The 25,588-nt window shown below is 41.6% G+C and overlaps 1 protein-coding gene across 2 annotated transcripts; it reads right to left on the bottom strand.

The window, feature by feature from the left end:
- Positions 1-3,567: 3,567 nt before the first annotated feature.
- Positions 3,568-24,456, bottom strand: LOC113021861 (delayed-rectifier potassium channel regulatory subunit KCNS2). 2 transcript variants are annotated; one of them, XM_026166670.2, is made up of 10 exons: positions 24,085-24,455; positions 16,043-16,224; positions 15,781-15,914; positions 14,740-14,904; positions 14,489-14,660; positions 13,298-13,381; positions 12,209-12,370; positions 10,845-10,928; positions 5,399-5,491; positions 3,568-4,581 (listed from the first exon to the last, which is right to left on the bottom strand). In XM_026166670.2, the coding sequence occupies exons 2-10, from the start codon at positions 16,211-16,213 to the stop codon at positions 4,132-4,134; spliced, it is 1,515 nt and encodes a 504-aa protein (XP_026022455.1). In that variant the 5' UTR covers positions 16,214-16,224; positions 24,085-24,455; the 3' UTR covers positions 3,568-4,131. The 2 variants fall into 2 exon arrangements, with proteins under 2 accessions (XP_026022455.1, XP_026022456.1); XM_026166671.2 differs by lacking the exon at positions 12,209-12,370 and having other exon boundaries at positions 24,085-24,456.
- Between the last annotated feature and the right edge of the window lie 1,132 nt (positions 24,457-25,588).

Raw genomic sequence — 25,588 nt, 5'->3', positions numbered from 1 at the left:
ACTGTAGAGCCTTGCCCCCAACCTGCTGCATGTTGCTGAGTGTTCTTGAGCTTTTTGCTCTTCCTAAAGCTCTAAGATGCTGCCCACCTGCATATTTAGGGTTCAAACTATAGAAATAGGCATTCATGGCCTTTTCATTCACCACATCCAGGAACGTAGGGGCTCTAGGAACGCAACCCCCACAAATTCCGGGGGTTGACTGGATGACTGGATAAGCCACCTTTGTCTGACTGTTGCTGTGATTGGGAGCTACATGATTAAAATTGAATTGAACTAAATGAATTGGATGTCTCTCTCTGAGACTGACAAACCCTGACGGCACCTGAATGGTCGTGCCGTCCTAGAGGAGCTGGACTACCTGTGCTGCTTTAAAGGAGTCCAGCCTCTCCAGGGCTCCTGATGTCACTTTGATCCAAAGCAGCTGAAGTGGAGTCTGAGTAGTTTTTGCTTCCTAACTGGACAGAGAGATGTCCTTGATGCTTAACTGCTCTGACTGATTGTTCCCTTAATCCCTTAATTGTTTCCTTTTGAGCACTGTTGAAACTTTACAGTTCATCCGTTACTTTTTCTTCCAAAGTCCTGAACACACTCTCATCATGCTGAAAAGGCAGACGTTGCACTGTGTTTAGGCTGAGAAACATTGTGCCAAAGCTTTTTCAAATGATGACAAAAACCTTTCTCAGTTTCTCTCCGCGTTTTCAAACAGACAACAGCGTTCAGCCCCAACTCGACGTGGCACAGCTTCAAACTGTGGATCATCAGCTCTCTGTCAGACTGGAAGGAATCCTGCCCGGAGACTCGTCCGACACAAGCATCCATTATGTGAAACTCAAGCTAAGCTGCAGAACAATCTTAATGTCGTTCATCCTGCGGAAATTTCACCCTGCTTGTCTTTCAGAACGAAGTTTTGGCAGAGAGGTGACATTTAAAGGGCCAGTTCACCCAAATCCGATTCTCATTAAGACGTCTTAACGGTTTCAGTCCTCTCAGAAAGAAAGTTGTTATAGTAAGTAAACCAGAGGTGAGTGAACTGGAACTAGAATAGAACTAAATATTAAACCAGTTCTTCTGTTAACAGCTTCTTAAGTTAGAAGTTCAAAAGTTAGTCCAGAGCCAGAACAGTGTTGTCGTCCACCGTCTGCTACATAAAACTATAAAAGAAATATGCACCGAGGCTCATGCTGTCGTGTTTAAGAGTTTTGGTTATCCTTCATTTCCTGTTTTTTTTTATTGTGAAAGTATCTTTTCACCTCATTAAATGTCTTGTCTTTAACTTTGTTATTTGATGAGTTTAATGTTTCTGTTTTCCTTTGCTCTCTTTCAGATTTTCCCTTTTTTATTAACTTGTTGTCTCCATTTTAAGAAACATCTTTAGTGCTTTTATAAATGCAGCACTTCAGGTTTCCTTTCTCTCTTCAACACGTGCCTTTTTATCTTCTGTTTGACTTTGACAAGTTTTAAAGGACATTTGATTTGCATTTGATATGATGACAAAGAAAACAAAAGGAAGAGAGGGAGAGAGCAAAGTGCCCAACGGACACTGAATATAAACTGAGTGTAAAAATTAGATGGACATGAAAAGGACTTAGTAGAATTAAAAAGAAAGAGACATTAGCTCAGGTGAATGCTGAGTTTGATGCTCTCAGCAGCGTCAGAACTGACTTTTAGTGACAGTTTGACAGGTTTGGTTCATTTACGAGTACAAAGGGTTTGACGTTTCACAAAGTGATGACTAAACAAACACCAATGACGCATCTCAAACTGAAACAGGCCTGTAGGAATCTATAAATACTGTAAGATGCAGTATATCTTTATTTATCTTTAGAATATGACCCAAATTTAAATGATTTACTCTTGAGTTTCATGTATTTGCTCTTCTGTGCAACAGATTATGATTTTACGGTTTTCAGCTGCTGTCCTGAGTCAGAGCCTAAACGTTGCATCTCATCACCCTCCAGGAGATGAACTGAAGCGTCATCTGTCTGGTTAGTGTTTCCTCACAGAGAGGGTCTCGTGCACCTTTTTGAGCCAGTCTGAAACGTCTGGAAGGATTTTTATAAACATCCACAACCATGTTTATTATAGCACACTCAAAATCTGTGTTCAATTTAGGTTTTTACACCTCAGTGAGATTTTTCAGTCAGTTCTCAGAGATAATTCTGGTTTTTCAGATGCTGCCTGCATCTCACTGTTAATCATAAGGTGACTTTTGGCTTTAGTGTCTTTTTAAACCAAATGTGACAAAATAACGACCCAGTTTCAGAGACAGTTTACAAAGTCTGTTAGAACCTGAGCGGTCCGAGTCATTTGGGACTTGGTTGCGCTTCTTTCAGTCACTGATTAGGTTTATTAAAGATCACGGTTTGGGTTAAAACACAACCCTCAGCAACATAACAGTGACACGGCGCACACCGGCCTCTCACTCAGTAAAGCTGTAGGTTAGTCAGTCACACTGATTTTGACACATGTGGGCTAACTGCATTTGCTAGAGTGACCATATTTTGATTTCCAAAACAGAGGACACTTGGCCCAGTTATGAAGAATTTTAATAATACTGTTTGTTTAAAGAAAATGTTAACATATTTAAAAGATGCCTTCTCTGTGCGGTTAATGAATGGTGAAATAAAAAATGTCATAAAGGCTTTTACAAGTCAACAAGTGCAAATAAATAAATAAATAAATTTACAAAAATTGGCGTTTCTAACCTCAGTTAACTTTGTTTGCACGCCACCATTCGTCCAGTCAAATTGGGAATATTTTCTCTGTTCCATGGTTACTTAAGTCTGAGAAATGTCACCGTACTGGATTTCATAGCTTCAAGAGAGACAATAGCTTCAGTCTTGGTGCGACACTGCTGAACTTTTTTAGCTGTGTTAAAGTCTGGAAATGTTTTTTTGTTGTTTTTTTTTTAGCAACACACTAGTGCAATCCATGGATGTGTAGCTATTGTGATGCTTCATAGTATGAAATGTCAGTGCACCTTCTGCTCCAGATACAAGCACCCTCGTTTTTCCAGGTGTAACAAAGAACTCAGTCAACTTACAAGATGAATTTTTGCCTCGTGCAGCCTTTTTAAGTTTTTCTGTGTCCATGTGAGCAACAAGATCTCTGGCACCTTTGTTAGACACACAAATGTCTGTGCCAGCTCTGCACACAGTGCACTCCGCCTCCCATTTATTCCGACTGGGATGGTACAAGAGAAATTTCTTGATGCACTTGCGCTTTGGCATCTTTTCAGCGCGCTGCTCCGCGCTCTGTCCCGTCTGTGCGTGGGGAACAACCACTTACACCACATTTCGGGGATGATGTTGCACATATGAGTCCTCTGTAGGCCTGTAGGAAAACCCGGACATTTTCATCCATCTCAAAGAAAAGGACGGTTGGTCACTCTAGCGTTTACCTCTTTCCAGTCTTTATGCTAACCTAAACACAGCTTAACTTTTCTTATTCTACCTGCAGAAAACTACAAAAATGCTTCCACTGAGGCTTCAAATGACAAAGTTGACCAACTTTTTTTTTTAATCAAATGTTACCTTTATACATTTTACTTCAAGAACAAAATAACAATTCAGACTTTCATAATCTTTTTATTCGTTTCATTTCATACACGTGCATGCTATTTCTCTTCAGCCCAGCTCAGTTAAGGCTCAATTGATTCGGTTCTTGAGCAGACCTTCGTGTTTAATCTCGCCTTATGTAATTTTATTGTTTTGGGTGTTTTATCTTTAACAGCTACATAAAAACTTCATTATCAGAAAGAACAAATTTCCACCCTGAAAGCTGCCCACATGCACGAATAATAGCAAACTACCGTCCATCATGTAGGTTTGTCATGGAAACCCAAAGCTAATAATTAAAACCAATTTACAACACGATCCCTCCAACTCCTGATTTCTTTAAATTTCCCAAAATCTGATCAAATCCCAGCCCTCCTGGACTTTAGTCCTCCTGTTTATGCTCGATGAGTTCAAAGGTCAAACTTGAAGCGTACAGATCACTCTTGTGTTGCCTTGTTTTAAATAAAAGCCAGATTAAATATGAATGCAGTCATCGTTTCCATATGAACACGTCATGCATGAGGCAGGAAGTGAATCTGAACAGCTTTGATCTCCTGCCTTCATCAGCTCTTCATCACAGCTGATGCGGCTCCTTCTTCCTCGTTATCGACGTGTAAGATGGATGCTCCACATAACTATAGTTTATTACACCTCCTTCATCCTCATAATCTATATCGTCCTCTTCAATATCATCAATATCATCATCGTCCAGGCAGCAGCTGTCCCCGTCTGACCCCTCGTCCTCTTCATCCTCCTCTGGCACATTCTCGCAGCTCATCCTCATCTTCTTGCTGTTGTTGTTCCTCACCGACGCCTCCAGAGCTTTCTGGCGACGGTAGAAGTGGGAGAACTTGTTGAAGATGATGGTGATGGGCAGCGCCACCACCAGGGTGCCACCCAGGATGCAGCCGCTTGCCGCCAACTTCCCGACCACAGTGACCGGCACTACGTCTCCATAACCCACTGTGGTCATGCTCACTGTCCCCCACCACCAGCAGGCCGGGATGGTGTCCAGGCCCACATCCTGGAATCAGACACAGAGGGATGCTTTAGACATCCAAGGTAATGATTTTCAGATGTATTAATATTATTATGTAAAGAACACAATTAAATAATAAAATACTTTGGTATATAAAATCTATCAGAACAAAGTTGAAGCTCTAATTTTCAAGAGGAAGAGATAAAGACAAACCTCTGACCACACGGACTAATGTGCTCTTTGAATTGAATCATTAGTAATTACACCAACAGGTGTGTCTTCCAACATCACAGATATCCCTGAAAAACAGGATAACTGCCACTTCGACTGTTCACTCACTGATATTTTTATTTGTTACAGACCAAAGCAAAGCTAACAGCTTGATTACGCTGTGAAGGATTTATCAGCGTCTAACGACACTAATTAAAGTGAAACACTCTGTGAGCCAAAACCTTTTAATTAGCCAAATGTCATGAAAATCAGCTCAAGGATTTCATTGGCCGGAGGAACACGAGTGAGTATTAACACAAAGACTTTGTTACAAAGTAACTGAGTAGTTGGTTGAAGTGTGTAGCCATGTTTTCATGTTTCACAATGTAATGTTTGCTACGTTCATCGCCGTGTTAGCATTCCGACATTTATACTGAGAGGAATTCAAACTGCTCAGAAAGTTTTGGAAACATTCAAACTGTAAACTGATGATGGCTGTAAAACCGTACGCCAAACAGACTCTCACTGAAATCACTGAAACTAAGATGTTAAACTTTTAAAAGGCAAATTCAAAGAATTTATTTGAACACAAACTAAAAGTGAAATGATTTCCACCAGTGAGGAACGCGACCTCACGTCAGTCAAACTTTACCTCTTCATACTCAGCAGTGTAGGCGATACCCGAGAAGACGGACACTCCCACGGCCAGGTAGAGCAGCAGGATGCCCACCTCACGGTAGCTGTGCTGCAGGTAAAACATGGAGGGGTTGAGATGTGTTTGTGCACAAAGCCTCATCTGTCACGATCCAATAACTGAGGTTCAATTTGTGACAGCGTCACAGCCAAACGCCCACCGCCACTCCCGCCCAGCGGGAGAAAACGCTCATCTGTGTTTTTTCTTGATGTGAACTTTGTGTCTGCAGCTCGCCTGACAAAAAGTTTGTCTCTGTAAATGTGACTCTACTTCTAAAGTTTTGCACTTCCTCATAAAAACTCATAAAAGAAGGTTTTATAAGAAGACTAGAAGAGAACATGTGGAAATACTGATTTGTATTCGACTGCCGCACTCCTCCACCAAGCTGAAAGTCCTCCATATAATGGATGAGTTCAGTTCCTGGTTTCAGGACATCTAGATGTGAAATCACTTTGAAATAAGAAAATCTCAAGAATGTCAACAGATTATTACAGTTTGATATGTATTTATGACATTTTGACGCGATGTGTCCCGTCTCCTGTAACGTTTTTAGGGAACTCTGCCCATAACTTTTTATAATCCTGCCAACAATCACATGAACTTCTTATTGAAAGCAATGAGCAACACAATCTGACAACACAGCAGAATTTAACACAGTTTAAAGTAGGGGTGGGGAACGTCCGGCCTCCGGGCCGCATGCGAGACCGTTTCAATCGGACCGCAAAGCAATAACATGTATATATTTTATATATGTAACTTATAGCATGAATAAAAAAATATGGAAAAAAAACCCCACTGACAGTCATTAGTTTTCTGAGATAAAACAGACGGCTATCTACGTCCAAGTCAAAATCCTGCTCCTCACATACAAGGTCTTAAATAATCAGGCCCCATCTTAATCAATCAATCAATCTTTATTTATAAAGCACTTTTCATACAAAGATGTAGCACAAAGTGCTTTACATGGTTAAAAGCAGCCCACCCCACCCCGCCCTCCAACTCACTCCCCACACTCTCATTAACATAAACGATCGTGAATACATACACCCCCCCCCCCCCACACACACACACACACACACACACACACACACACACTTAAAGAGTAAAATTGGGCTGGGCACACATGAGCCCAGTGAGGAAACACTATCACAGGGAGCCGTCTGCACCGGGAGCCGGTCACAGACCGCAGCCTCCGGGCTGGGCACACAGCAGGAGGGAGGCAAAGGAGCCCCCCAGCCAGGCTGAGAGGACCCCCAGAGACCCAGCAGCCACAGTCGATCACAGCCCCGGTGCAGAGAGCCCCCTCTGAGGAAACACTGGAGATATGACCTAATAAGAGTATATACAGAATAAAAAGATAAAATAAATAAGATACAATATAAATATAAATAGAGTAAGAAGTTTAAAAAAAAAAAGAATAAAATGAATAAATATTAGGCAAAACCTAAATTAATGATGTAAATAGAATAACAGGATAGAATAAATAAGCATAAAATTAATAAACGCTAAGTAAAAGCTAAATTAAAAAGGTGGGTCTTGAGCCTGTTCTTAAAAACATGTACGTTCTCTGCAGCCCTGAGCTCCTCCGGCAGGCTGTTCCACAGACGAGGACCATACCACTGAAAAGCTGCCTCTCCGTGAGTATGTGTCCTGACTTTAGGGACAATCAAAAGGCCAGTACCAGAGGACCTCAGAGTCCGCGAGGGTTCATATGGTAAAAGCAGATCTGAGAGATAAGACGGCCCAAGACCATTAAGACATTTAAAAACCAATAAAAGAACTTTACAATCGATCCTGAAACACACGGGGAGCCAGTGACCTTGTAGTACCATATCACCCTATTAGAGCACTTCGCTCTCGCTCTGCAGGCCTACTTGTTGTTCCTAGAGTATTTAAAAGTAGAATGGGAGGGAGAGCCTTCAGTTTTCAGGCCCCTCTTCTGTGGAACCAGCTTCCAGTTTGGATTCAGGAGACAGACACTATCTCTACTTTCAAGATTAGGCTTCAAACTTTCCTTTTTGCTAAAGCATATAGTTAGGGCTGGACCAGGTGACCCTGAATCCTCCCTTAGTTATGCTGCAATAGACGTAGGCTGCCGGGGGATTCCCATGATGCATTGAGTTTTTCCTTTCCAGTCACCTTCCTCACTCACTATGTATTAACAGACCTCTCTGCATTGAATCATATCTGTTATTAACCTCTGTCTCTCGTCCACAGCATGTCTTTATCCTGTCTTCCTTCTCTCACCCCAACCAATCACAGCAGATGGCCCCGCCCCTCCCTGAGCCTGGTTCTGCCGGAGGTTTCTTCCTGTTAAAAGGGAGTTTTTCCTTCCCACTGTCACCATAGTGCTGCTCATAGGGGCTCATATGATTGATGGGGTTTTCTCTGTACCTATGAAGCGCCTTCAGGCAACTTTTGTTGTGATTTGGCGCTATATAAATAAAATTGAATTGAATTGAATACAGCACGTGATGTACGTTATTACATGATTGACAACAAAGGATGAATCCTGGCAGCTGTCATGAAAACGAAGGTGGATTCAGAACGCTGCGTGTTCCAGGAAAGATGGACACCTGATTTTTTTTCTTTGTTTAAGTGAAAGGCAAGCTGTGCCCAGTTTGTGGCGCGGCGCCGGCGCCATTACAGTTCGAAACATGCTAAACATGATGAGCTGAAAGCTCAACGTTAATGCTCTTCCCCAGAGTTTGAGTCCTTAACAAGCAGCTCTCACACGACCACAGACAGACAGAGAATAACGTGTGCAAGTTTTGTGGTGAGTGCATTAATAGCCATGAAACCTCATGAGGCTTAGTAACACGGTACTTTGTAAAAAATGAAATGGCCCCCACCCCTGCTTTAAAGGAAACAAATGTCAGCTATATTAAAATGAAGAAGGATGGTGCTGAAAAAGAAGTGTAAAAAATAAAGAAATGTGGATCCTTTGCACTATGAAAAACAAATCTAAGAGAAAAAAACTTTGTATGCAAAAAACAGTCAGTGGAGTAAAAAAATGAGTTATCTGAGAAATGGAGCATTTCCACAAATAAGCAGCAGTAAAAGTCAATTCACAATGAAGCTGGTCTTTTTTCAGAGAACTGCTTTTTCATTAGATTATGCTTTACTTCTGAAATGTTTTGTTTTCCATTTTCAAGATCAAACTAAACATTAAACTAATGTTTTGAGTTAAAGGCTTTTTCATTACTTGATATGCAGGAAAGAGACCAAATAAGCTCTCAGTGCTTCATTTCAAATGCCGGTCACGGATCAGGAACTTTATTAAAGTGGTGCTGCACTTTAATAAAGGCTTTAATAATCCTCTGCTGGAAGGAACAAGCTCATGGTATAGGAGACGAGACGGAAACACAATGTGCAGATGTAATGAAAACCAGGAGGAGCAGCATGGTCCCTGATCCTTCATCAACAACTCCACCTCCAAAAAATGTCAAATAAAACAGAACACATGGATTTCCATAATATCAGATTATGTTCACAATAGAATTGACAAAATATCTAATTTTAAGAAAAATAAATGCTCATTTTGAATTTGATGCTGGGACAGGCCGTGCATTCCCACATGCATGCATTATGAGTCCATAAACATCTGGGAACTCAGGAGACCAGCTGTCATAAGTCAAAGGAGACTCTGAAGTTCTGGACTCTGCATTCACAACCCAGCAACCGACAGAGCTGTTTAACAAGTGTATTTACACAAGGTTTAAAAGGCAGCAGGACCTGAGGCTGATGAATCACAGGACGGTGATTCAGGCGGCTGTTTTGTCAACAAAGGAGAGAAGACTCGGTCAGAGCCAGAGCAGAGGAGTGGTTAGACTATCCTGACATCCTGGGAGGGACGGGAGGAGCGGTGGCGGGTGGACAGGCAGGTAAGTTTCCTCCGTTCCTTTCTCAGTGCACACAGACCAGCTTGGAAATCCTGGGAAAGACGTCTGTTGCAGGTCAGTGGCTTAACAGGTATGCTGACTGATCACAGTCTGAGAGGTTTGGCTCGAGCGGGTCTTAAAACTAATCACTAATCCTAAGATGGACGGCATGTGCAGCAGGCGAGAAGCGATTTTCAGTTGGTGTACGGTCCGGACTGCAGGCTGCCACTTCAGCACTTGGACTCTATCCAAGGAGCTGTGCTGCGGGAATAGGAAGGCCTTCCCTGGAAAAGTTGTCGTCTGGATGGAAGCATATGTAATACCATCAGAGATGCAGGTTTCTGAACTGAGTGCTGATAACAAGCCAGATGTTCCCTCTGCTCTTTAGTCCAGAGGCCGTAGCATCCATGATTTCCAAATAGAATTTCACATTTCAGTTCGTCTGACCTCAGAACAGTTTTTCACGTTGCCTCAGTCCAATTTTAATCAGCTACGAGAGACGGCGGCGTTTCTGGATCACGTTACCATACGGCTTCTTGTTTGCACGATAGAGCTTTAACCTGCCGTCCCGCGCAAATGGCACGGTGAGTTGTGTTCATAGGCAGAACCGACCCTGCACACACTGATTTCTCCCAATTCTCTGATTATTTTGATGATATTATGCATCATAGATGAGGAGATATTCACAGCCTTCACAATTTTAAATTCAGGAACATTATTCTGGAATATTTTACTTCTTAGAAACGGTCTCTCTGAGCTTCTCGGTGAATAAACTTTGGGTCTATGAGGTTTACAAAAACATTTTACGCCGCGTCCCAACTTTTTAGGAATTGGGATGGTGCGTCCATTTTCCCCGCTGGTGTCATTGATACATTACACATGATACTAAACATACATAATATACACAAAAAGGTTGCTTGGACTGATTTAGAATATTAAACCAAGTTTCCATCAGATGTTAAAGGTTGCATAAAGAGATTCTGAGCAGATTAATGTGTAAACATGACTTAAAGTGTAAATGTTGCCATCATAGATTGTGCTAGCTTCAAGGCTTTTACAGATGACCTCACTAATCCAACTTATACCTTGAAAGCATGATTTGAATTATAAACCATCCACAGCAATGCTAGCTAATTGGAATTGCTAAGTCATGCGTTTCCTAATGTTGTTTTTCTTCCATCTCAAACACACTGACACAATTCCCCTAAACTCAACAAGTGAACATCAGTGAGATCTTGTGTTAAAAACTGCAGCCCACATGCAAACTTTAGTTTCCTTCCGTTGTCTTTTTTTGTGCGTCATCTCCAAAACAGTGTGCATCACATCAGCTGAGATCTGCTCAAAATCCATCAACCTGTATCTGAGGCGTCTACAGAAAGGTCAACAGAAGAAAATGTCACAAAACTACAAAATAAAAAAATCAGTCACGTTGTTTGTACGGCTGGTTAATGTCGCTGTGTGTATGGGATACACACATTACAAAACTTTGTGTGTCTGTGCGAGCAGACAGAGTCCCCACTCACCCGCAGTGTTGCTCCCAGTGATCGCAGGCCTGTCGAGTGTCGCGCCAACTTTAACACTCTGAAGATCCTCATTAACCTGAACACCTGAGAGGACACAGAGTGGACTATGAGTCTTTAAAAAGAGTCGAACTCTGGCTGCACGGCAGCAGCTGCAGACATTCACTACACTGATCCAACGGTGGAGTCACGAAGCTTCAAATAACGGGGTCCGTGTATGGACGCGTAATCGCCGCGAGCTTCAGATGGGGTTTTTTCTAATGAGCACAGAAGCCACACCCACCATGTGCTCTAAGCTTTTGTTTGCGAGGAACAGCCAATCGGAAGGAAGTTGCATCAACGACATGTTGGTGTTAAAGACCCTAGCATTAGCTCAGCAGCAGGCCCATTTTATTTTTAGTGCTCTTTAAATGACAGAAAGTAACAGAAAGAAGAGAAGACGAGCTTTAGGGAGATAAGCACAAAGCATTCATGGAAAAATCAGCTTCACATTACTGTAACTCCTCAACCACACTGGCCTACAGAAAAAATGGTTCCTGAAAGATGAGAATCATCTTATAATTTTACAGCCACAATGATAAAATAAGCCCAGGCCCAGTATGATACTGGTGTGATAAAGGGTTGAACAGTGGGTGAACGGAGGCGCCTCATTAAATATAACTGTTTTGAACTGGGAATCATAAAAAGTTACTCAAATGTGAAACGAAACCCTAAAAAAAAAATCCCTGACCCCGATGTTTTCAATTTAAAATGAACTGAACGTCGTTGTTATAAAGAGCAGGTTTCGTGTTGTGGCATTTGAATCTGTTTGTCATTTTAGAAATATTGATTGAGAAATAGCTCCAGTTACACATGTATCATAGTTGTGCACTAATTAGCCGCACAGATCCATGAAATGCTAGACTGTCATTCAGGACCTGGAAATATATCAGACTAATGGAGCTACAATCCATAAGCCTTAGTTTCCTCCTGCTACAGGAGAATCTTAAGTGTGACATTAAGACCTGTGAGTAAGCATACACTCTTACATTGACTTCCTTTATGATTTCTCTTCATCGTGTGTAATATAAAATGAGCGTGGTCCAAGAACTGGTTGTTGTTGCTTGTGTGATCTCACTCTACCTGGTCTGCAGTTATTAATACTGTCTCAGCGTTACAGTTTGAGGCTAGCAGAACCTCCACAGATGGTGCATGTAATATTAACAGTGTGCTCTTTGATGGGACTGATGAGATTAATACTGCATATCAGACACTGTCACCATAAATACAAACTATCACAGCCTTTACTGAGCAATTATGACAAATGTGACGAATCCTTCGTTACATTTTTACCAGAGCAGCATGCGGTCCACATCCACAGCACAGACCTGTATGAGTCGTCCCAGGTTGCCCAGCTCGGACTCGGATCCCAGAGTCATGTCAAAGAGCAGAGTGACGTAGATGGGAACCACAGACACCATGTCAATAATGTTCAGAGGGTGATGGAAGAACTTCTTCCTGTTTGGTGCGAGCAGCAGCCGCGTGACGACCTCAAAGAGATCACAAACACTCAGCGTTTGTCACTGTCCTCTGTGTTCAGCGTCTCTATCAGCACTGACATATTTGGGCCTAATATTTAAGTTTAGGTATTTTAACTGTGCCTGGAATTTGTGTTTGGTCTAAACAAAGTAATAAAATTAAACTGATGCAAGTCAAACCAATTGAATGAAGTATGTAACAGCTCATCATGGTCTGACTTTGCATTCTTTGAGGGTTTTTTTCTTTGTCTCGTGAGTTCCCCGCGTCTTTGTGTGATGTTCTTTGTCTTCTTTTCATTTTACTTCCTTCTTTATTTTAAAGATTTATTTGACGGGACAGCAGTAAAGAGGGGAGAGAGAGCGGGGAAAGATACACAGTAAAGGAACGTGGGCTCAAACCTCAAACTGACGTTCTTCCTGTTTTATTTTGAAGGGTATTTCCTCACTTGGCTTCCATAAGTTTAATTCCCTCCTTGTGTACCTTTCTCTCTCTGCTGTATTTACTCTGTTAGTCTTTGTGAAGTTGTCCCCGTGTCTTCCTTCGCGACCTGTTTCTCTGTTTTTTTTCACTTCCTGCTCCGTATATTTTCGGAGTGATCCTCTCTGTTCTGTTTCTCCTGCCTTCACCGTGTAGCACGTTGCTATCTTTCAGGAGTATTTAAAGTGCCTTTTCCTTCATCCCTGCAAAGACATTAAACTCTGTGCTGTGTTTCATCTTCCCTTTGATAAATCTCCAGCGTGAGATACATATTTATGATCATTTTAAAGCATATTATCTTTATTGTTTGCTTAACTGATACACAGTTAAGTTTATTACTTTTTTTCTTCTCATTGACATGCATGGGAAATGCCCTTATACACAACCTCAAATATTAGACCCAGTGAGTTTTTAGTGCACAGTAAAACAGTTCACAGCAGGCTTAGTTTTAATCACCTCACCTCGAAGGTGAACCAGCAGGAGCAGAACACCTCCAGCGCCTGCATGGTCGGCTCTTCAATCAACTTTCCATCAGAATCAAAAGTCTGGGAGACAAAAAGGACAGAGGACAGTTTTTAAAAGTGTTTTCAATTAAACATTTAGTGATTTCAAATGTATTAAAATTTGAGAGCCCATTAGATATTTTTATTTTGAAATAATTACAAACACAAATTTTTATTCATGTATCTTTTCAACGACAGGATTTTCTTTAACAGACATCAAAGGTAGAATGCTCAGTTCAGCATGAACGCTGATCTTAGAGCCAAAGAAAAGACAAACAGACACATGGTGGCTAAACAGAAATGATCTGTTGTAATAAATGCAAATACAAACAGGAAAAGTGATGATATAAGGTGGACTAAGGATAAAAACGTGTTAAAAAATAGACTCAATAAAGCATCAAGAGTTTAAATAAAACACAAGTAAAACAGGGTCAATCTATCTGACTGATTAAATCATTTTATTGGTACTTTATTCTTCTTTAATTATCTTTATGTAAATAGTTGTTCGTGTGTTTTGGGACTTAATCAGGAAAAATCTAAAGCACAGAGAGCTGCGTGTCCAAGCTGTTGATTTACTGGTTCATTTAGTTTCCCACCATCACCTTTGGCCACTTACTGAAAGAGTGAGGTCACAAACGAAGGAAATGAACTTCCTCTGCAGACTGTCTGAGCAGTTAAAGGACACACTGGAGAGATTATATCTCAGTTTACTTCCTTAAAAAGCTGGGAGAGCTGGCCAGGACATCGCTGTCCCTGTGACCTGGACCCGGGCACTTTGGTTTTTAGCATCACTCTGTTTGGATGCAAACAATTATCAGTATTTTTTTACTTTGTTTTCAGTTCATAAGGTTGCTTCAAGCATGTTTTTCTGTCTTTCTCAGAGCGGATTTAAGGCTCTTTGTGAAAGACATCTTTGGTAATATTAGACGAGTGTAAGTCACACAAAATTAGTTTGTCTATTTGATTTCACTGAGTTTGACTCTGAGAGCAAACAAACAGTTTTAATGAAACTGTGGATGAAAAGGGTTAAATACTCGAATTGTCTTCATGTGAGCCTGAATCAGCCCGATGAAGCCAACAGATGCTTCCTGCTGAAAGCTGACTGAACCGTGTTGTTTGGTCTCCACGTTTCCAGCTCGCCGTACCCACCTGATACTCTGGCATGCTGTTGATACACATGGTGGAGATGGATGTGAGCACCACTCCGATGGAGAGCAGACTGAAGAGCTTGCTAGGGATGGAGTATCCCGGGTTCTCCAGCGTCAACCACAAACACTTCCTGATGTTCCCATAACGCACTTCCTGGAAGTGCTGCATGTCTCTGCGAAGGTGGAAAAAGGCAGTGAGTTAATAATTTATTTAAAAAAAGGAGAAAGAAAGTGCAGCTGTGTGTCTTTTACTTGTTTAAGTCGGATATCTCGTCCACAGATGTGTCTACACTGCTGGCGTCGCTCTCATCGTCCCAGCTACGATGTCGGCTGCTCTCCAGTTTGCGGTCGTGGTAACGGTAACTACAGCAACTGTCCAGGAAGAACTCATTGATGCCCCAGTACTCGATCTCCTGGCTGTCGGGGAATAGAAGCCAAATCAAGGTTATCTATGCAGTATTAAAAGAAAAGTACAAACTACATCAAAATAAAATGATTTCCATCTGTTTTTTTCTTCATCTGCTTCCAATGTTATTAGTGCACTAAATGGATCCATGACTCCTATAATTATGCTGCATAAACAAAGGACATATGCAAGCAGGCCAAAGGCCTAATTCACATTAAATCTCTGCTTGTTCTTTCCAGCACAAATATAACACTGACACACCTGAAGATCCACTACAGGATTTGCAGATTTGCTTTGGTGTGAAAACCAGGATGTGTTCCTGAAGGTAACCAAACAGGCTTTTTGAGCAAACCTCAGTTTAACAAACGTTAAAGAAAAGTAAAACAAAAACAATCCAACCGTGGAGCTCAGTCTTTGCGTTCATGTCCAGGACACGGGACCAATCAAAGCCTCCACCACCAGCGCTGCACCCTCAGTGACTGTAGATGATGTCACATTTGTGCACAACAGCAGTGCTTCAGTGTGTGAGATCATGAATAAGAGGTGAGATGTTACAACTTAGTCTCAGTAGTTTGGGTTTGTGACTTTTTCAAAGGATCAGCTGCTTAAATTTTACACGATTGTGTAGAGTTGATGAATTCATTTTACTGTTTATGTTTTTAGGCTTTAAAGTTTTTCATGCAAAGCAACAATGAACAGTGAAGTCTGTTAGCAGCTGCTGTGTCTGATTACAGGTCAGATAAACCAAGAAAAACTGAACAGACTAAAACCTTTGTTTGAGTCACAAACGTCCACAATCAGTTCCAGCTGGATTGGTATGACAGGTGTAAAGGTTCTCTGGGATGCAGAAGGATGAGGATGTTAAAATGAATGTTGCTCAGACAGACCTGAAGGAGAAGACGCACAGCTCCTCCATGATGTGAAGTTTGCCAGTTTGGTAGAAGTGGATGACGTAAGGGAACAGGCCGGGATTCCTATCAAAGTAAAACTCCTTCTCCTGCACATCATAGTCATCACACACCTATAGCAGGAAAGGTGGGAATACGACAGAGGAAGAGTGAAGAAGAAGAGAAGCAGGTGGGCTTTCAACAAGTCAAGCAAAAATCCATCAGGTCTCGTGTCAGTCGTATCCCGCTCACACCCAAACACCTGCAGTATGGCCTCCTCTGAGTCACATGCCAGCAGCTTTCCCAGTCTGGTGTCTGGGAATTTCTTCAGCGTGCTGGAACAGAGGCTCCTCTTCAGACCTCCGACGTTCACGTGGACGAGACCCTCGTCAGAGTCCTGGTGAGCCCAGCTGGGCAGACTCTCCTTCCCCATGGTTAGATCAGCTGAGACACAAAGACAATGAAATGAACACAAACTGAAAAACACCGCTCTGACACTTTTTAGAGACATTTAATTTTGTGGTTACATTATTAAAAGACACGATGTAGATAAAAAAGGAACTGTGAGTCTGATCTATCAGTGTGTTAGCCTGAGTCCTGTAAACATACCCTTGTCAACATATTTACCACATCATGCCAGTATACTCAACCATCTGTCACCATTCATTTCCTTTCACCGCATCCCCGCATGTCTCTGCTGCAACAGTTTCCCTTTGTGTAAGTCATTTGTGATAAAATTGCTGGTTAATTTCAAAAACTGTGAACGTATATGGATAAAACCCAAACAGCCAAGCTGTGCTCAGACATAAAAATCAATTCAGCTTTGAATTAAATCTCCACAGGACACAAACACAGATCTGCAGCAGTTTCTGTGAAGACTTCTCATAACCCCCCCTCTTGATTCTTGTCTCACATGTGAATCTGTCAGTAAGACACATGAGTGAGACAGCGAGAGAAAAGAAGCATTAAAATGTAATCATCTTAAAAGGAAAAGACATCAGAGGTGGAAAAGCCAATTCAAAGTGACGTTTCCTAACTTAAATCGGCGTTTTCTGCCGTGGTTCTGCTGGGCCGAAGCTCAGAGGCATTTCTCAATGTTTTTTTTCAAAGGGAATTTATCGACGCATGGTTTTCTGAGTACACGCGATCTTTACGGTCCAGATTCAGTTACATGAGAGCTGCTTTATATTCGGCAACCGCAGCCTTCTAGTGAGGAGTAAGTACTGCGATTCAGTATCACTAACAATGATAAATAATGCCCCTCTGTTCTACTATCACTCACTCAGACGATCAAGTTTTATTCTTATTCTTGCATCTATACGTCATGTACAGGTAGAGGAAACCTGTACAGTTTATCCTTCTCCTCCTTCCTTCTATGAGTCACATGTTCCAGGCTTCAGACTGTGCTAAACACTCAGATTCACACAGTTTTTTCTGCTCTTGGGTTTTTGTGATGTCATAAAGAGTGGACATGTCCACCCATGTCCATCCTGGACATTATGGATGGGTATAGAAAATAATATATTCCCTAAAACCTTCAGTTTGGGATGAGCGACCAATCAGAAACAAGCTGGGAGGAGCTAAATCGTCTGGTTTCAGACAGAGGATGAACTGGAAGTTTCACCATGACATAAACAAGGATTATTTTGAAGTGCGATCACTCAGAGCTATTCTTGGGGCTGGAAATTAGCTGAATACGACCCCTTTGATGACAGACACAACATTTTAATGGAAGCTGTGATCGTTTGACAGTTAATGTGCATCTGACTGAATCATGACTCATCTCTCGCCCTTAATCTTTGTCTTCTTTATCTCAAGCTGAGTCAGCACTCATTAAACCCCCCATGAAGAGCGTGTAACAAAGAAGAGTCTCAGCTTTATTTTCTGCTCCAAACGTTTGAGCTTCTTTTTAAAATTCTAGCTCCTCTAACTCCACCTGCTGCTCTAAATGCACTTTTAAGACCAGGGGGGCAGAAACTAATATGTAAGTACATAGAGACATTTTCATGTTGACCACAAAACACAACAAGCACTGGTTGAGAGCCAGACTTAATCTAAGTGTAACCACAGTTTGCACATTTTCAAAGTGTTTCTGTGCAAGAAGCAGAAGATTTAAAACGGTTCTTCTGACCTCATGGTTTCTTGCAACTTTCTCCATCAAGTTTAAAAAAACAAAAAAAACATATATCGATGCAGCCAGAACTCCCACACGTGCTCATTTACTGTACTCCCGGTGCAAACACCCACACAGCGCGCATACTTTCACAACAAAAAGAAGCTACACAATGAAATCAGACAACAGATGAGTAAATTACAAAGTTCACATCAAACCCCCAAAATTGTGGAAAGTGCTGTGATGCTATCAGCGTCTCCCAAATCTTCCTGCTGTGATTTAAGATGTTTTTTAACAATACCAAGGTAACATGACCGCCAGGAAAACATAATTCAGTCCTGTTTAGTTGCCAAGAATTGTATTAATATCGCTTAGCAACAAGTAAAGGTTGTGAGGATGAAGGTGTCTGCAGCTCTGTTTTCATTTTCACTCCATCACCGCCAGTTTGAGCTGAGTGTAACTCGTGTTTTTGGAGCTACAATTTACAGCCGTCCCCCAAACACACCACACAACAGTTTATCGTGACACTCTTTCAAAGACCTGTCTGAGGGCTGAGACTTGGCGTCATGTGACGACTAGAGCTGGATATTATACGGCATGTCTGGTGAGGATTCCCCCACAAAAAACGTTTGAACCTGACACTTCATAACTTGTGTTTCTGCACCAATTTGTACTTTTTTTTCACTGATGTCTTTAAAGGGAACACAAAAATCCATCAGTATATATACTGCAGTCTAATAATGTGAGGCTTTAAGGCCATACTGTGTTGCTTTTAAAAAATTATGCTCAGTTATTCCTTGTAATAGTATCCCTGCTGGGCTAACTCGCAGACACATTTCCTCTTCATCTTCTGTGTTTTGACTTTTGCAGTCATCAGTCTGAGCTGACGACGTGTCAGGCTGCTTTTATGTGGGGAAATCTGGTTAAACATGTGTCACATGGTCACATCAGTACTAAACTGTTGTGTATATTTTAAGCCACTTTTAATAGGTCAGATGCACTTCAGACAGAAAATGCTGCTTCCAGTTTGGATTGTGATTGATATTCCCTCAGTGTACACCCTCCTTATATTTCTGAGCCTTTGTGTGGCCGTCCTCTACACACAGAGTGGAGCAGGCAGCAGATGCTGCAGGGGAAACAAAGGCAGCACAGGTGACAGTTTGTATTTGTCATCAGAGTGTAAATATCCAAACGGTTGCTTCTCATGTGGTGCTCACTCTAGCAGGACCGAGGACATCCATCCATCCATCCATCCATAGTGAGGCTGCAGTAAGTGCCTCGCTGCAGGTAAAGTGTAGCTATAATGTAATGTAACAAGGTTACAGAGCCTCTAATTACAGAGTGTAGGAAATCGCCCGAGGAATCGCAGACAGGTGTTAACCTAATGTGGACATAATGGCGTTTTAACCAGGACGCTCTGACTTCATCTGCTCCTGAATCTTTCACTGTCTTCCTGCTGGTATTTAATCAGGTTTCTCTTCGCTCAGCTCACTGATTTATGGTCACACGTCCTGGCTATTGTTCGCTTTACCGCAGCTGGAATCTGTCTTCATCCGTCAGCGGCATGTTTGGGTCAAACTCAGAGACGGGTGTAAGAACTCACAGAGCGCTGGACAAGAATAATAATAATAATAATAATAATAATTCCATGTACGTTACTATATAACGCTCTTTTACACTTGACCACATTTTTAACTCATTCACTGCCAGCCATTGGCAGTGAATGAGTTAAACCCATTGACTCATTCACTGCAATTGACGGCTATAGACGTCAATGGCAGTGAATGAGTTCACAGAAAAACAGATTTTTTTACATCCCTTTGAATTCGTGTGTAGCTACATGTTTATTTAAAAGTTGACCATGAATAATTTATGAAATATGATTTCAGTCTGAAAACGCCAACATTACATTCAGCTGCTGAAACATTAGAATCCAGCCACACAGTAATGCACAGCTGATATATTTCGGATATACTTCACTGTAATCTCTGGTCTCCTCTTTGCTGTGTTTGGTTTCTTTGGTGATTTTTAGTTAATCGTATTTATGTGAATGTTTTGTCTCTGCATGGTCATTGTCTGTTTTTTTATGGTCGGTCTTTGTGGTTCTCTTGTGTTTTCTTGTTTCATGTGGTTGGTTTTATGGTTATTTTTCATCCTTCATAATTGTTTATGCTCTCTTTGTGGCACATCCTTGTAAATGCATACATTGTTGTGAAACCACGAGAGTTAACGGTCCCTCTCTGAAGTTGATGCATGTTCAGAAATCCATTTCTAAAGATTCAACGACCGAATGCCTCCATGCATTAAACTGATGAGGCAAGAGTATTTAACCACTGAAAATGGCCTCTAGTGATAAAAGCTGAATGTAAACAAAACTTACAAAATAATCTGAACTCAGGAGTGTCTTACTGGACCTCTTAAACTCATCACACAGCCTTGTCTAAGGAGCTTGGAAAGAAAAGCGACTGGATTTTTCACCCCTCATCCGAGAAGCTTCTTCATTCTAGGGTCAAATGGTGGAGAGTCCCAGATTTAAACTAGAGATGGCACGATACCACTTTTTAATGTCCGATACCGATTCTGATATCATGAATTTGAATATCTGCCAATACCGATATGAAGCCGATATAGCGTATTTTGTAATCAATAAAACTGTTTTTTATAAATATCTCGCTGCATTTTGTATAAGTTCATACTTAAGTTTTAAAAAACAAGCGACCGAAGCTATTCTGTTATACCCGTATGCAAAAAATACACTACACACAAAACATTTTATAGTTTAGCAACACTGATCAATCTAATAAATCTAAACCTACACCATCCTCCCTATTCTGGTATTTTAAAGAGTAGTTACCTACCTCACTAATAGGGTTGCAAACTCCCAGCAAAAATATTAGGGAACCACCCCCCGCCCTTAATCGATGTAATCAACTTTAATTTAATGCAAGTGTAAAACAAATGCACAGAAATGAATTATTTTTCTACAATAATTAAATAGATTCAACATCTTTCTTCAACAGAATTGCAGACTGCACAGATGGTACCAAAGGAAAAAGTACTATAGCTTACTAGGGTATATGTTAGACTTATTAGTTACTATATACAATAATGGATTTCTATACATTTAATCAGATGACCACATTTGTTATAAGATTCAGATAATTATTTATTCAAAGTTTTTAAATGACATAACAAAGAAAAGTATGTCTTTGTGCCCCTCCCTCTCCCTGTTAATGCCCTACCTGGCCCCCGACAAAACTTTGCTAGACCCGCCCCTGCACAGTTACCAGCCTTCAGCTATGTAAAAAAGGATCCTGGTGTTATTTGTCTCTCAGAAACAGTTCATAACTTCCCTTCAACTCATTCAACTAAAAGGTAAACCTGTTTCTCCATCACCTGTTCAGCTCTGATGGTTCAGTAAGGACATCTCCTGGTTTCATCTTCATGTTTCCCTCTCACCACATAACCAAACCGACATCATGACCAGCAGCTTTTATAAATACATTCTGCTGTTGTTTATCCGCTGGTCTCCTCTTTCTAGCGCAAAGTGGGCGATAAACAAACAAGAAAGACGGAACTTGCAGCAGAAAACCCGATCAGCTGATCATTGATCAGTTTCATGTTTGAAGTAATAACAGGAGAGAAAGGGGGAGTGAATGAGAGCAGATGCAACTGCGCAGCAAAGACAGAATAACTCCAGCTTTGTGTCTATTTTTTAATTCTAGCTGAAATACCGGACAAATCGCTTCCTTTTCACCTCAGTATCGAACTCCGATGGTCAGTGCAGCTGTGGCTCAATATATCAGTTGTTAAGCTTAACGTGGAAATACTCTGCAAACATTCAGGGATGAACTTACACACTTGCTTTACTTCTCTGGGAAAGTTTTTGCCAAGATGAAATGCTGCGGTTAGGAAGCATGTGGCGAGGCTCCAAATGCTCCAACAGACCGCCGACAGGTGTCGCAGACAACAGTCGCTCTATCACGTGACACATACTGCTCCGATGCGCCGAGCTGGGTAAGTAGCGCGTTTTGTGAGGTGATTTTGTGATACTTCGGATCGGATTACATTTTTTATTTCTCTCCGATATCCGATTCAGTAATTTAGGTCAGTATCGGACTGATACCGATACGTAATATCGGATCAGTCCATCTCTAATTTAAACCCTGTGGGAGTTTCCCCCCAAAGAGGGTCACGGACCCCCTGATGATCCTCTACCTAATCACATGAGCCAAGGTGTGAAAACGGGTGTGGGTCACAATCAGCCAGGGTTTCAGGTGAGTTCATTGTGAAACCTGGCTCCACCCTATCATGTGATTTCCTGAGGTCAGATGGCCCAGGATGTGAGTGGGCGTTAAGGCGTCTGGGAAGGGATCTCAAAACTGGATTATAGATGGCAGAGAGTTGGTGTCGTAAACCACCGCCTCTGTTCAAAGATGGTCGCTCACAGTGGACATAGATGGCTTCTTTCACTCCTCTTTCAAACCATCTGTCCTCTCTGTCCAAAATGTGAACGTTGGCATCCTCGAAAGAGTGACCTTTGACCTTAAGATGCAGATGGACAGCTGAGTCTTGTCCTGTGGAGGTGGCTATTCTATGTTGCGCCATGCACTTGTGAAGTGGCTGTTTGGTCTCTTCGATGTAGAGGTCTGGGCATTCCTCGCTGCACTGTACTGCATACACCACATTGTGAAGTTTGTGTTTTGGAGTTTTGTCTTTCGGGTGAACCAGTTTCGGTCTGAGTGTGTTGCTGGGTCTGAAGTACACCGGGATGTCATGCTTGGAGAAAACTCTCCTGAGTTTCTCTGATACATAGGGGATGTAGCCGGTGTATCAGAGAGTGTCTGGGAGATCCCTTCCCAGACGCCTTAATGCCCACTCACATCCTGGACTAGGTTTCACAATGAACTCACCCGAAACTCTGGCTGATTGTGACCCACACCCGTTTTCACACCTTGGCTCATGTGATTAGGTAGAGGATCATCAGGGGGTCCTTTTGTCCCTCTTTGGGGGGAAACTCCCACTGGGTTTAAATCTGGGACTCTCCACCATTTGACCCTAGAACTGAAGAAGCTTCTCGGATGAAGGTGAAACGTCTTCAAGCAACCTAAAGAAGTCCAGACGCTTTTCTTTCCAAGCTCCTTAGACTATGATGACCTGGATGACTGAGAACCTTCACAGACATACCACACAGCCTTCACTGAGCCTGGATTATGTTGTTGTTAGAGTAAACTGCTCCCGACGCTCAGTAACTGACTTTATAAAGGAGTTTGTTCAGGATAAGAAACTCCCCACGATAACTTTAAAGTATGTTTGTTTTTGTTATCTGGAAACACTGTTCAGCCACTGCAGCTCTAAAATGATAGATTGCCCCAAAGCCTCTGTTTCTGACACCAACACTGACCTAGAGCTGACCCATTTGTTAGATTTAGTTTCACTAAATGAAACAAACATAGCTCTTTATTACCCGCTGCATTGCATCTGTCGTATTAAAATGGGCTTATTATGCTCATTTCCAGCTTCAGATGTTTATTCTCGGACTTTATCACAGTGGCTTTGCATGATTCAGATTTTGAAATAATCCTTATTTGTCATGTACAGGATGGCTTTCTTCAGATTGGCTGCCCCTTGCAAACAGAAGGTTTGTCCCTGAGACAGTTCTTAGGGATGTAAGTGCTGAGTGAACCTCAGACTGTCTGAAACCTCAGTGTTTCAGACAGCTTGTGGTTGACAGGGATGAATATTATTTAAGTTTTTACATATTTAGTATGAACATCCACTGAAATAGTATACACCACAGGAAATTTACAAAGAGCAGAATAGGCCCACTAAGGGCTCCACAGCTTGTTAATGAAGTATTTAAATATTTTCTTGCCCCCCACATTAAATACGAGTGAGACACTGGGAGCCTCCGTGTGTCTGTAATTACATGCTGAGCTCTCAGGGGAGCTGCTTTGGTGCACATACAGAAATAAAGTTGATCTATAATTCAGCACCTGCAGCCTGGAATCACAGCGGTGGGGAAAAAGCATCTTCAACAACAAACTCCCTCCGTGAGCGAGAAGCAGTGCTGCAAACAAAAGGGCGAAACTTCCCAGAGTAATCTGAGATAACTGGAGCTGCCACTTTAAATCTATTTCACTAAGACCACGCGACGAAAAAAGATGCTGGTGTGTTTTAATGTGACTTACCTGTGATGTCATCTTCACCCCATGATGAAGTTTTTCACTCCTCCACCTCTGAAAAAGATGTGATCGCTGGAAAACAAACAAGAAACCTTGTAAAACCCGCGCGACCTCCTCGTGCTGGAAACTTCAGCCTCCTGCTGCAGGGCTGTCACAGTCCGCCGTGCGCGCGCAGCTTTCCTCCATCTGAAGCGCTCATCGGTCCGTCTTCTCTCTCGGAGGCGGTCTTCGGCTTTTTCCGTCACATTCCGTAACAAGAGCCGATCTCCGAGTGAGACATGTCTCCTGTATGAAAGACTTTTTATGATGCGTTTGCGGCGCTCAGCGGTTATTCAGAGTTCAGCGAGGCTGTTTTTAAAGTTTTAATCTGTCCGCGGAGAATCAGCGCAGCTGCGTTAAACCGGCTCTAACACCGTCATCGTAATATCTCTTATATCTTACATCTGGGATGTAAGCTCTGTGTGTGTGTGTGTGTGTGTGTGTGTGTGTGTGTGTGTGTGTGTGATAAAAACGTGTAAAGTCCCAAATGCCACTTCTTCTTTTTCTTCTTCTTCTTTTTTTTTTAAATTAATTTACTTTTATTTCCTATATTAAGGCTTTAATATCCCAGCAGGGACACACTGCAGCTGTGAACAGCTGACTTACCTTTTTTCTTATTAAGGTATAAACTTTAAAACACTTCCTCACTGTATTGCCAACAGTGTCTGTGTCACGTGTTCAATTCTGCTTAAATCAGTGGTGTCAAACATGAGGGTTGGGGGCCATAACTGCCTCAAGAAAGACTCCAATCCGGTCCACTGGAAAATGTGAAGGAAAGCATAAACTGTATTTAAAATAGTGTTTACCTGAATTTGAACTATAACTTAATAAATGTTTACAACTCGTTGCACTGATAAAGACCTTCTCAATGGCTATTCATACAGCACCAAAGTAATTATGTAATAAATAAACATAAAAAAAATCTCTGATTTAATAAAAACTTTCTGGGTGATGAGCTACTTTCTATAATTTTACATATTTATTTCTTGCAGTTTAAGCCCAAAGTGATGTGCTGACAGATGTCTCTTATCTGCTGTAGCAACATTTCTTTGTTGTGCAGAAAAACTGAGGGTAAGTTTCCTAGTTGGACTTTTTTCTTACATTAAGATATCTCAGGGATTAAATGTGTAGCTTCTTTATACTGACAGAAAACTGATTTGTTTTAGGTCTGAACCAAAGTGCGCTGTGTGTGGCCCACAGTGTAACAGGCTTATATGCCCACTTACATCTTTTCCACAGCTTTTTTTCCCACATGTGATCTTGAGCTTCTTCTCCTCCTTCCTGCATCATCTCGCTATCCTGATTTGTGAATTTGACTAATTTTAGCTCATTTTGTATCAGTTTCTTTACCTACATTTGACAACCTCATAATCTCAGCATGTGAGCATGAGTCTCTATTGATTTCATAATATATTTATAAATAGATGTATTTGTTCATTTGTTTATTCGAGTGCCGTAAACCATTACAAAG

Source organism: Astatotilapia calliptera, chromosome 5 (assembly GCF_964374335.1).
Source record: "Astatotilapia calliptera chromosome 5, fAstCal68.1, whole genome shotgun sequence".
NCBI lineage: Eukaryota > Metazoa > Chordata > Actinopteri > Cichliformes > Cichlidae > Astatotilapia > Astatotilapia calliptera.
This window is presented reverse-complemented; position numbering and strand designations above follow the sequence as displayed.

Bases quoted from the DNA above. Each gene is read 5' to 3' on its own strand.
- LOC113021861 (XM_026166670.2), bottom strand. From the start codon at position 16,213: ATGGGGAAGGAGAGTCTGCCCAGCTGGGCTCACCAGGACTCTGACGAG. The intron at 12,371-13,297 runs GTGAGGTGATTA...GATCTCTTTGAG, and splicing joins CCTGCTGGTTCACCTTCGAG to GTCGTCACGCGGCTGCTGCT. The intron at 5,492-10,844 runs GTGAGTGGGGAC...TTTTACCTGCAG, and splicing joins CACTGGGAGCAACACTGCGG to CACAGCTACCGTGAGGTGGG.